Source organism: Scyliorhinus canicula, chromosome 14 (genome assembly GCF_902713615.1).
Source record: "Scyliorhinus canicula chromosome 14, sScyCan1.1, whole genome shotgun sequence".
Lineage (NCBI taxonomy): Eukaryota > Metazoa > Chordata > Chondrichthyes > Carcharhiniformes > Scyliorhinidae > Scyliorhinus > Scyliorhinus canicula.
This window is the reverse complement of record NC_052159.1, coordinates 4450198-4462235: the sequence shown is the minus strand read 5'-3', so window position 1 is coordinate 4462235 and position 12038 is coordinate 4450198. Positions and strand designations below refer to the sequence as shown.

Sequence of the window (12038 nt, the reverse complement as noted above, 5' to 3'; positions counted from 1 at the left end):
TCTGCATTGAAGAATGTCCAATCCACAGGCTCAGCGGAGGCCTATCGCACCCAACACAGCAGCACAGGAAGAAACTGCTTGGCTCAGGGACTTTGCATTTGCTAAATAAATATAAGCAGCTCTGAATTCTCTACCTAATGTCTTGTTAACACTCCTTAAAACGTTGATCACCAGCATGTCGCCTGGTGTCACATTTTACTTGATTATCATACTTTGAAGTGCTACAAAATCGTTTTGAGTTTACGGTGCTATATAAATATAGTTTGCTGTTGTACATTGTGGATTAAAATTTGCTAAAAATGTACCATAAAATTTAGAGTACCCAATTAATTTTATCCAATTAAGGGGCAATTTAGCATGGTCAATCCACCTGCACATCTTTGGGTTGTGGGGGTGAAACCCACGCAGACACGGGGAGAATGTGCAAACTCCATACGGACAGTGACCCAGAGCCGGGATTGAACCTGGGACCTCGGCACCGTGAGGCCACAGTGCTAACCACTGCGCCACCGTGCTGCCCAAAATCAACCATACTTAATGGCACAAAGGCAGAATGAATCATTGAAATCAGTAGGACCAGACCCCGATGCTTAAAGACTGCTTTCACTTCAGGAGCTTATTTTGTTCCTTTCACATCTGGAGAACTGCCGCAGCTCCTTGCTAGAACAATCTTCTTACCATTTTGCTGCAAATTATCTTCTGCATAAACTAGTTGAACAATCCTTACCGATAAAGACTTCATGGTAGAGGAACTGCTCATTACCTCAGCTTCATCTGCACTTTCCCAACATGTCGGCTTAACCTCGACGTCTGAAAGGCACTGAGGTGATGCATCCTCTTCCTTGATCGGCTCATCACGAGGTGGCGATGGAGTCTTTATATCACCAGCTTCAGGAGAGTCAGGTATTACTGGAACAGAGGTCAAGACATGGTCAGAGTGGTTCAAACTCGAGAGCAGCCAAAACCTCCCACCCCAGCTCCCTCCCACCAATCCCAAATACGCTTGCCATCAACAGCACACCCTGAGCTGGATGAAACTTTGGGCACCCTTCTTAATGCACAGCTTAGCTTTTAACTCGGCATCCTATAACAGTCGCCAAGATTACTCCCCTCCTCCTTGTCAACACTACTCACTGATACCTACTCACTCTTTCTAATTCTACCTCTTCCACTCACCGAAACCCTGTCGCCTCTAATTCCACACGGTCCTCAGTGCCAGCTCTTTAATTCTATGTTGCTGTTTGAGAACTGGTCTTAAAATGGGTATGGTGTTTGTGGCACTGAATGGAGTTGAACTATGAAAAGACACGGAATCATTGTACTGCATGACATTTGTTTGGTTGATAAATATCCTGTCGCTATCCAAAATAGATGCCCAGGTGCCAATAACTGGTCTGTTTAGGCAATCAAATCTCGAGACATGGGCACTCCTAGCACATTGATCATCTATCCCTCCTTTCACTGGAGTAGATGGGTGATTGGCCACCTTCTTCAATCACTGCAGAACCTTTGGTGATGGTGCTCCCATAGTTGTGCCCTGGGCTTTTGACCCAGCACCAAGTCACCATGGCTTCTGACTTGGGAGGCGATGACTGGGAGGTGATGGTGCTCCCAAGAAATAGGCTAGCAAACAAATAAAGTTATATTCAATAACGTCTTTCTTGCCAGCGAAGGTCGTAGGGGAGGGACTGAGTCAAGCAGACAGAACCGCTGTGCGTTCCCCTGGGGTCCGTAGACACTCTCTGCGGGCCTACCAAATAATGTGCTTAGTGAGCAGGTCTGGCGTTACAGGTGAGCGACCATCCAGGGTGCCACAGAGTCAAGGGTAAACAAAAAACCAGCGACCCGAAGCGAGTCAGAGCGTGGGGACAGAACAGAGTGGCTGGCTGCGTTGCACAGGAGGGGGAATGTGTAAGGACAAGGGCTGAAAGCAGAGCCAAGATCCGCAAGGTAGACCAGCAATTACCAAGGCTGGTGGTGAGCGGGTTCAGAATTGTTCGCGAGACCAGAGCTTTAAAAAATAATAACTGAAGTACTGCATTCAAAATGCAATTTCCCCCCCATGTAGATGAGTTGGTGCGTAACTGTCCAAACAGAAGGTGGTAACCGCACTTTCTGCATTTGTACCCATCCTAAAAATTAAAACTGAACAGAAATTCATTCATGTGTTTTTTCTTCAAATTTAAAAATCCTCTGGCACAGCAAGGATTAAAAAGGAGATTATAAACTTTATCTCACATTCATCATCGCTGCTGTCTGACTGAGGCAGCTTGATCCTCCGCCGCCGTTTGTTCGAAGGCTCCTCTGCTTCACCGGCCAATGCTGCATTCCGTTTGGTTTTCATGCTGCTGCCCAGCGAGAAGTGGGGATAACGAAGATATATTTTAAATTAGTCAGCCATTTCAGATAGACTTTGATGGGTAAAAATCAAAAATATATAGCTACTTTGCTGATAGATCAAACACATTAAGGGTGCTACATAAATGCAACGCTTTGATAAGAACGCTGGAGAGCAGTAGACCATTCAGCCCATCGAGCTTGCTCCACCAACAAGCAGGCTTCAACCTTTCTGTTCACTCCCCATATCCCTTAATTCCCTGAGAGAACCTAACTGTCTGCCCCAGCTTGAAATATATTCAACGATGGACCCACAACACTCCGATAGAGAATTCCACAGATTCACAACCCTCGGAGTGAGGAAATGTCTCCCCATCTCGGTCCTAAATGATCGGCCCCCAATCCCGAGACTGTGACCCCGTGTTTTAGATTCCCCGGCCAGCAGGAACAATCCCCCCCCCCCTGTCAAACCCCCTCAGAATCCGGAATGTTCCATTCAGATCATCGTCATTCTTCTAAACTCCAGAGAATCTAAACCCCATTTACTCAGCCTCTCATCATAGGGCACCCCCCCCCTCGCCACAATGTTCCTTCACTGTATCACCTGCAATACACGTAAATCATTTCTTAAATAGGCAAAATACCACGGATGCTGGAATCTGAAACAAGAACAGAGGAAGCTGGAAAAAACGTGGCAGGTCGGCCAGCATCTCTCAAGAGAACATAATAAGAACATAAGAACTAGGAGCAGGAGTCGGCCATCTGGCCCCTCGAGCCTGCTCCGCCATTCAATGAGATCATGGCTGATCTTTTGTGGACTCAGCTCCACTTTCCGGTCCGAACACCATAACCCTTAATCCCTTTATTCTTCAAAAAACTATCTTTATCTTAAAATCATTTAAAGAAGGAGCCTCAACTGCTTCACTGGGCAAGGAATTCCATAGATTCACAACCCTTTGGGTGAAGAAGTTCCTCCTAAACTCAATCCTAAATCTACTTCCCCTTATTTTGAGGCTATGCCCCCTAGTTCTGCTGTCACCCGCCAGTGGAAACAACCTGCCCGCATCTATCCTATCTATTACCTTCATAATTTTATATGTTTCTATAAGATTCCCCCCTCATCCTTCTAAATTCCAACGAGTACAGTCCCAGTCTACTCAACTTGTCCTCGTAATCCAACCCCTTCAGCTCTGGGATTAACCTAGTGAATCTCCTCTGCACACCCTCCAGTGCCAGTACGTCCTTTCTCAGGTAAGGAGACCAAAACTGAACACAATACTCCAGGTGTGGCCTCACTAACACCGTATACAATTGCAGCATAACGTCCCTAGTCTTAAACTCCATCCCTCCAGCAATAAGAACATAAGAACTAGGAGCAGGAGTAGGCCATCTGGCCCTTCGAGCCTGCTCCACCATTCAATGAGATCATGCCTGATCTTTTGTGGACTCAGCTCCACTTTCCGGCCCGAACACCATAACCCTTTATCCCTTTATTCTTCAAAGAACTATCTATCTTTACCTTAAAAACATTTAATGAAGGAGCCCCAACTGCTTCACTGGGCAAGGAATTCCATAGATTCACAACCCTTTGGGTGAAGAAATTCCTCCTAAGTTCAGTCCTAAATCTACTTCCCCTTATTTTGAGGCTATGGCCCCTAGTTCTGCTTTCACCCGCCAGTGGAAACAACCTGCCCGCATCTATCCTATCTATTCCCTTCATAATTTTATATGTTTCTATAAGGTCCCCGCTCATCCTTCTAAATTCCAATGAGTACAGTCCCAGTCTACTCAACCTCTCCTCGTAATCCAACCCCTTCAGCTCTGGGATTAACTTAGTGAATCTCCTCTGCACACCCTCCAGCACCAGTACGTCCTTTCTCAAGTAAGGAGACCAAAGCTGAACACAATACTCTAGGTGTGGCCTCACTAACACCGTATACAATTGCAGCATAACCTCCCTAGTCTTAAACTCCATCCCTCTAGCAATGAAGGACAAAATTCCATTTGCCTTCTTAATCACCTGTTGCACCTGTAAACCAACTTTTTGCGACTCATGCACTAGCACACCCAGGTCTCTCTGCACAGCAGCATGTTTTAATATTTTATCCTTTAAATAATAATCCCTTTTCTATTATTCCTACCAAAATGGATAACCTCACATTTGTCAACATTGTATTCCATCTGCCAGACCCTAGCCCATTCACTTAACCTATCCAAATCCCTCTGCAGACTTCCGAGAGAAACAGAGTTTAAAAAAAATAAATTTAGAATGTCCAATTAATTTTTTCCAATTAAGGGGCAATTTAGCGTGGCCAATCCACTTACCCTGCACATCTTTGGGATGTGGGGGTGACACCCACGCAGACACGGGGAGAATGTGCAACTCCACACGGACAGTGACCCGGAGCCGGGATCGAACCTGGGACCTCGGCGCCGTGAGGCAGCAATGCTAACCCACTGCGCCACCGTGCTGTCAAGAGAGACACAGAGTTGATGTTGTGAGTCAAGGGCCCTTCATCCGAACTGAAAGGAGGGAGAATGTCAGAGCAAAACAAACTGCAACAAAAATAAGCTACTTCAAGAACATTGAGGCAAAACCCCACTCACGCCAGGCCACCTCTCATTTGTTCTTATAAAGATGTTACCTTTTGCTGCCGTTTCTTTTGCTCCATCACATTCTCCCTCCTTTCAGTTCGGACAAAGAGTCAATGACTCAAAACGTTTACGCCTCCCCCCTCTCCCCAAACCCCCTCAGTCTCCACATAACACACCCACCCATAGTCTGCACTAACCTCTGCCCGTCCTTCGGCTGTTTTTTGCCAACTGCTTCTTTCTTTGCCAGGGTTTTCTCCTTTTGCGACTGAGCCTGTGGCTTCCGTCCTGCAGGGACCCTCTCCTCAGCTCCCCCTTTCTCTGAAGCAGGTTTGACATTGCACCCTCCCCCCTCGGGGGCCTCCCCTTTCTCTGGGGATTCTGCAGCGGATTTGGCAGGAGGGTCTTCTTCCTTGGCGGCTCGATTGGGTGGAGGCGAACTTTTCTCTGCGGGGTTTGAAGCAGAATTAGTTCTGGGTGCTGACAACCTGCATTACCTACTTTTAATAAAAGGGTTTATACTTCCTTCCATGACAGCTGATGTGCTTCTACCCACAGCACTGAGCTGTGTAAGAGGCATTACACGGTGCTGCATTAATGCAAAACGTAGCCATGATGTGGTGCTGCATTAATGCAAAACTTTTAGATACATGATCAGAGTATGATCTAAAAGAAAAGAGAACTCCTCGCATGCAAAGCAAGCAGTTCACCCGAATGGTGCCAAGGAACGATGTGAAGATTATTTTTGATCGCTCAAAGGGTGGAGGTATTGCTGGTGAGGTCAGCATTTATTGCCAACCTTAATTTCCCTTGAGAAGGTGCTGGAGAGCCACCTTCTTGAACCGCTGCAGTCCATCTTCCTTCAGGAGGAATGAGCAGAACAAATCGGACTCTGGATCACACGGGGCCGGTCATAAAATTCACTACAATAAAAACATGCATTTATATTGTGAAACGCAGTAAAACATCTCGAGGTGCTTCACAGGGGCCAAATCAGAACAAAATTTGACACTAAGCCACTACGGAGACACAATGCCCAGAAGCCTGACCAATAAGGTAGATTTTAAACGTAAGAACTAGGAGCAGGAGTAGGCCATCTGGCCCCTCGAGCCTGCTCCGCCATTCAATGAGATCATGCCTGATCTTTTGTGGACTCAGCTCCACTTTCCGGCCCGAACACCATAACCCTTAATCCCTTTATTCTTCAAAAAACTATCTATCTTTACCTTGAAAACATTTAATGAAGGAGCCCCAACTGCTTCACTGGGCAAGGAATTCCATAGATTCACAACCCTTTGGGTGAAGAAATTCCTCCTAAACTCAGTCCTAAATCTACTTCCCCTTATTTTGAGGCTATGTCCCCTAGTTCTGCTTTCACCCGCCAGTGGAAACAACCTGCCCGCATCTATCCTATCTATTCCCTTCATAATTTTATATGTTTCTATAAGATCCCCCCTTATCCTTGTAAATTCCAACGAGTACAGTCCCAGTCTACTCAACCTCTCCTCGTAATCGAACCCCTTCAGCTCTGGGATTAACCTCGTGAATCTCCTCTGCACACCCTCCAGCGCTAGTACGTCCTTTCTCAAGTAAGGAGACCAAAACTGAACACAATACTCCAGGTGTGGCCTCACTAACACCGTATACAATTGCAGCATAACCTCCCTAGTCTTAAACTCCATCCCTCTAGCAATGAAGGACAAAATTCCATTAGCCTTCTTAATCACCTGTTGCACCTGTAAATCAACTTTCAGACGGGTTTCGCGAGGAAATTGCGGCCCAGAGTTCAGGGAACTGTTGGCATGGCCACGAGGGGGATTTACTTACTGGAACTGGCTTTCAGAAAGAAGTTGCTGAAGCTGTTTCCTTTGCTAGTTGCTTTACTGCCTGAAGGAGCCTGGAAGGGAAGAGGATGGAAATTCATTGGATGGCTGAGAAACATCTCTTGATACTCACAGACAACATCTGATACCCAAAACGGTCTCTGGGTCGGGCAGTGGAAGCAAACGTATATAAACCCAAAGAAGCAAAATAAACATTCTCATCCGACCATCACAACTCCCTCCGAAATTACAATGAAGAGAAAGCGTGAGAGGGGATCTCATAGAAACTTACACAATTCTAACAGGATCAGACAGGGTAGATTCAGAAAGAATGTTCCTGATGGTGCCGGAGTCATAGTTTAAGGATAAGGGATAAACCTTTTAGGACAGAGATGAGGAGAAATGTCTTCACCCAGAGAGTGGTGAATCTGTGGAATTCACTACCACAGGAAGTAGACCAAAACATTGTTTAATTTCAAGGAGTTAGATTTAGCTCTTGGGGCTAAAGGGATCAAGGGATAAAGGTGGAATCAGGGTATTGAATTTGATTATCAGACATGGGTCACAATGAATGGCGGAGCAGACTTAAAGGAACGAATGGCCTTTCTTGCTCCAATTTTCTTTTTTTTTTTATAAATTTAGATTAGCCAATTATTTTTTCCAATTAAGGGGCAATTTAGTGTGGCCAATCCACCTACTCTGCACATTTTTGGGTTGTGGGGGCGAAACCCACGCAGACACGGGGAGAATGTGCAAACTCCACACGGACAGTGTTGCTCCAATTTTCTAAGTAAATCTTACGGATAGTCATGCCCTGCCTCAGAGACTGCAGATCAAAGTCCAGGCAGCCACTCCAGTGCAGCACTACGGCAGAACTGCATCTTTAGAGGTGTTAATCTGAGACCCGACTCTCTAGTGAATGCACATCATACATTAGATACTGCTTTGACATCAGCCCCCATCTGTTCCCCTGCCCCCTGCACTTCCCATTTGATGGCCATTCTTCCAGCTAACATATGTGTGCCCTCTGCAATCCCTCTGCCACCAATACCTCTTCTCCAGCTGCCACAAGCATTTCTACATCCAACTCCAAAGAATGATTTGGTGAGCATGTAAAATAGTGGCTGGATTTGACCCAGAGGTTAAGCTCGCCACCCCGCCGAACACTTACGGCACTCTCCCCGTCTTTTGCCAGGGGCGGTTCCCCTTTCGCCTCTTTATCGTGCGACTTGGTGGAGGGTTTGGTGGCGAACATCCCCATGATTCCTTTGGGCTGTGGTGGAACGTTTTTGGGGGCCACGGTCGCATTGCCGTTCACGATAGTCTTGCCGGTGCCCAAGGACTCACTCGAACTCCGAGAAGGCGGCTGCACTGACTTCTGCAGCCGAGCCAACTCCTCTGCCGACCGAGGAACAGCATCCGCACATCGAATGGCACTGTATCTGCAATCCGAAAGAAAAAGCTTCTCAGTACTCACGGAAAAGCGATGGGAAAAAGAGCAACAGGACACGATCGAATCCAGGGATTCAGAAAGTCAACACATCTCTAACAAGTCTAAAATGTCAGCTATTGTTTGGTGGGTCAAAGGTTGTGGATCTGAGTCCTACTCCAGAGCACAAAAGCAAGGTGGGCACTCCCAACGCAGAATCTTTACAATGCAGAAGGAGGCCATTCACCCCATCGAGTCTGCACTGGCTCTCTGAAAGAGGATTCTACATAGTCCCACTCCCCTACCGTATCCCCGTAACCTTGCTTCAAATCGCCAGGGTCTCGGGTTCGATTCCCGGCTTGGGTCACTGTCTGTGCGGAGTCTGCACGTTCTCCCCGTCTGCGCGTGGGTTTCCTCCGGGTGCTCCGGTTTCCTCCCACGAGTCCCAAAAGACGTGCCGTTAGGCAATTTGGACATTCTGAATTCTCCCTCTGTGTACCCGAACAGGTGCCGGAATGTGGCGACTAGGGGCTTTTCACAGTAACTTCATTGCAGTGTTAATGTCAGTGCCCTTGTGACAATAATAAAGATTATTATTAACATTATGTATTTTCAGAAAGCAATCCAATTCCCGTTTGAATGTCTCAATCAAACCTGTCTCCACCACCCTCCTGTAAGTTTATTCCAGGCTCCAATTACCCTCCGGGTGAAAAACCCTTCCTCACAGTAGATACAGTTGACAGAGCAATGCACCAAGTGCCAACTAACGGATGCAACATCAAACCAGGGGCCCTCTTGGGGTGGATGTAAATGATCCCATGGCGCTACATTCAACAGCAGCACGTTCCACCTGGTGACAAGGCTCCATCTGATCTGATTGTTTGACATTGTTGTTTGTGGGACATTGCTGTGTACAAAACAGCTGTTGTATTTCCTAAATTACGAAAGGAACTACACTTTAACTGAAAATATTTCATTGGTGCCAATCACCTCCAACATATCTTATTTGGTGAATATTCCTGATAATCAAGGCAATAATAGCCAGGACTTTATTCCAGAAAGGAATAGACTTTTAAGATTTTGTTTACGGTTAAGATCCCGGATCAGACCCCAACATTTGATAGGACAAGAACCCCAAACTATTTTTTGTAATTTGTGAAACTGTGAGGAAGGAATGCTTCACCCCAGAGTGATGACTCTGACCAATAGGTAACTTTTATGTTAAAACAAATTTTAATTTAAACACAAAATTAACCACGTTAACAAAGAAAATATAACTATTAGTTGAACGGTTCTTAAATACAAGGAAACACTTATTTTACTATCTATACCTGCTACTAACTCCAATTCAGCAACCCAATACAGTTCAAATGCCACTTATGAATAAAGTTAACAAGCATATTACTTGCTTAGTTGTATCGAGACTTTTGGAGACTGTGAGCCGTTCAGGAGCAGAACCAGTACACTTTGGCTGATCCGAGAAGTGTGCGGCAAAAGTGCTGATCCAATTAAAATCCTTCTGTCTTGTCAGACTCAAATCCTCTGGCAAACTACGACAGACCTGGCTCCTCCCATTAATTACATTATCTGCATCCTACCAAGATATTACATGACCCGCCTAGCTAGGATTAAATACAACCCCTCATAAGCTATCTGCTCTCCAGGGAATCCCCAGCAATCATGCCAATATCCCATTAGCCCTCCCATTAACCAAGTAAATGGTTAGAATCAATCATTATATCACCTTTTATGACTTCTTAGCTACAGCATTAGCAGACAATCTGGATATCTTAACCTAGGTTCTTTAATAATATTACTACAACAAATATATACTGTAACACAGAGTTTTTAATAACATTACTGGCAGAAATATACAGCCATAGATATCTACAGCACAGAAAAGGCCCTTTGCCATCATACCTGCGCCAGTCAAAAACAACTGAAGTATTCCATCCCATTTTCGAACACTTGGCACATAATATGCCATGGCATTGCAAGTGCACATCGAAATACATCCTAAATGTGAGACGGGTCTCTGCTTCCACCACCTTTCAGGCAGTGAGTTCCAGACTCCCATCGCCCTCTGGGTGAAACGGTTTCCCCTCACATCCCCTCTAAACCTCTTGCCTCTTATCTTAAATCTATGCCTCCTGGTCATTGAACCCTCCACCAAGGTGAAAACTTTCTTCCTATCTACTCTATCTCTGCCCCTCATGTTGTATACATCTCCATCAGGCCCCCCTCAGTCTCCTCTGCTGCAAGGAAAACCTCAGTCTATCCAAAAGCTAAACTCTCCAGCCCAGGCGACATCCTGGTAAATCTCCTCTACACCCTTTCCAGTGCGATCGCATCCCTCCCACAATGTGGATTCTAGAACTACACACAATACCCTAGCTGTGGCTTAACCAACATTTTATACAGTTCCAGCATAACCTCCACGGAACCCCACCTAACCTGCACGTCTTTGGACTGTGGGAGGAAACCGGAGCAACCGGAGGAAACCCACGCAGGTGTGAGGAGAACGCGCAAACTCTACAAGGCTGGATTTGAACCCGGATCTGGCTCTGTGAGGCAGCAGTGCTAATTGCCCCTTCTCAGGGGCAATTAGGGATGAACAATAAATGATGGCCTAGCCACTGATGGAAGTAAAGAAAAATTATAATTTTATAACCCAATAATTAAAAATAAATTCTTTACCCAGAGAGTGGTGAGAATGTGAAACAATGAGTGGTTGAGGCAAGAAAATACAGATGTGGGCAGCACGGTGGCGCAGTGCGTTAGCACTGTGGCCTCACGGCGCCGAGGTCCCAGGTTCGATCCCGGCTCTGGGTCACTGTCCGTGTGGAGTTTGCACATTCTCTGTGTTTGCCTGGGTTTCGCCCCCACATCCCAAAAACGTGCAAACTAGGGTGGATTGGCCACGCTACACTGCCCCTTAATTGGAAAAAATGAACTGACTACTCTAAATTTAAAAAAAAAAGTACAGATGTACTTAACGGGAAGCTAGATGAGCATACGAGGGAAAATGAAAGAGGAATATGTCCATAGGGTGTTGAATAGGGGTGGGAGGAGGAGGCTAGTCTGGAGCATAAACACCATCATGAATCAAGTTGGGCCAAGTGGCCGGTTTCTCAGTTGTAGTTACTTTGTGCTCTGGTAGGTATTTTGATGCTGGGAGCTGTGAACCCCATTACCATAAACAGTCATTTTACTTACTTGTTACTGTCTTGCAGGTTTTCCTTGATTGCTTCATAATCAGTGTTGAAGAGGGGGCTACTATCCTTTAACATTGCTTTTTGAATGCTGTAAACGTGGACACTTGCAGTCACTAGCATCTTCAGCTTCAGTGCTGTGAATACATGAACATCCAGAGAATGTAACACCACCACATCTGGCTTGTAAGAGTTCACTTATATTGACCTCTCCCTTTCCTCTGAAGCCACAGTCCCCTGTGACCTAATCATTCTGAACAGTGTATTAGACCCCAGTACAGCCCAGCCGTTCCATGCTTGATGAATCTTAGGAGGTGCAGCGGCTCAAAGGGCCAAACGGCTCCTCTTTTCCTTTCTAGCATGAGGTTAGTCTACAGTGAGGAGTGAGGAGGAGCTGGACTCATATTTACTCCTGCCTACACTACATCTTCCGAATCCAACTATTGCCCAACCCCAGATGAATTAAACCGTTTATATATGTTTTTGCATCTTGCACTCATCAGGAATCAGTACAAATGCAAGAAAGCCAAATTTTGAAGTCACTGCAATTCATATGACACGAGAAGAGGGTGCTGATTAGTTGGTGAGTCAACAATGATTGGTTGAGGCATTGCCATGGAGAAAGTAACGGGGGAACTACTGACT

General features: G+C 45.8%; 1 protein-coding gene across 2 annotated transcripts in view; it reads right to left on the bottom strand.

The window, feature by feature from the left end:
• pold3 (polymerase (DNA-directed), delta 3, accessory subunit) overlaps window positions 1–12038 on the bottom strand; it is a 37203-nt gene that overhangs the window by 3745 nt on the left and 21420 nt on the right. The window contains exons 5-10 of one of the 2 annotated variants that reach the window (XM_038818339.1): window positions 11398–11530; window positions 7924–8194; window positions 6757–6826; window positions 5130–5376; window positions 2239–2348; window positions 764–909 (exon numbers count right to left, since the gene is read on the bottom strand). In XM_038818339.1, the coding sequence (XP_038674267.1) occupies window positions 764–909; window positions 2239–2348; window positions 5130–5376; window positions 6757–6826; window positions 7924–8194; window positions 11398–11530 (977 nt within the window). The remainder of the gene's footprint in view (window positions 1–763; window positions 910–2238; window positions 2349–5129; window positions 5377–6756; window positions 6827–7923; window positions 8195–11397; window positions 11531–12038) is intronic. The other variant, XM_038818340.1, reaches the window with a different exon arrangement.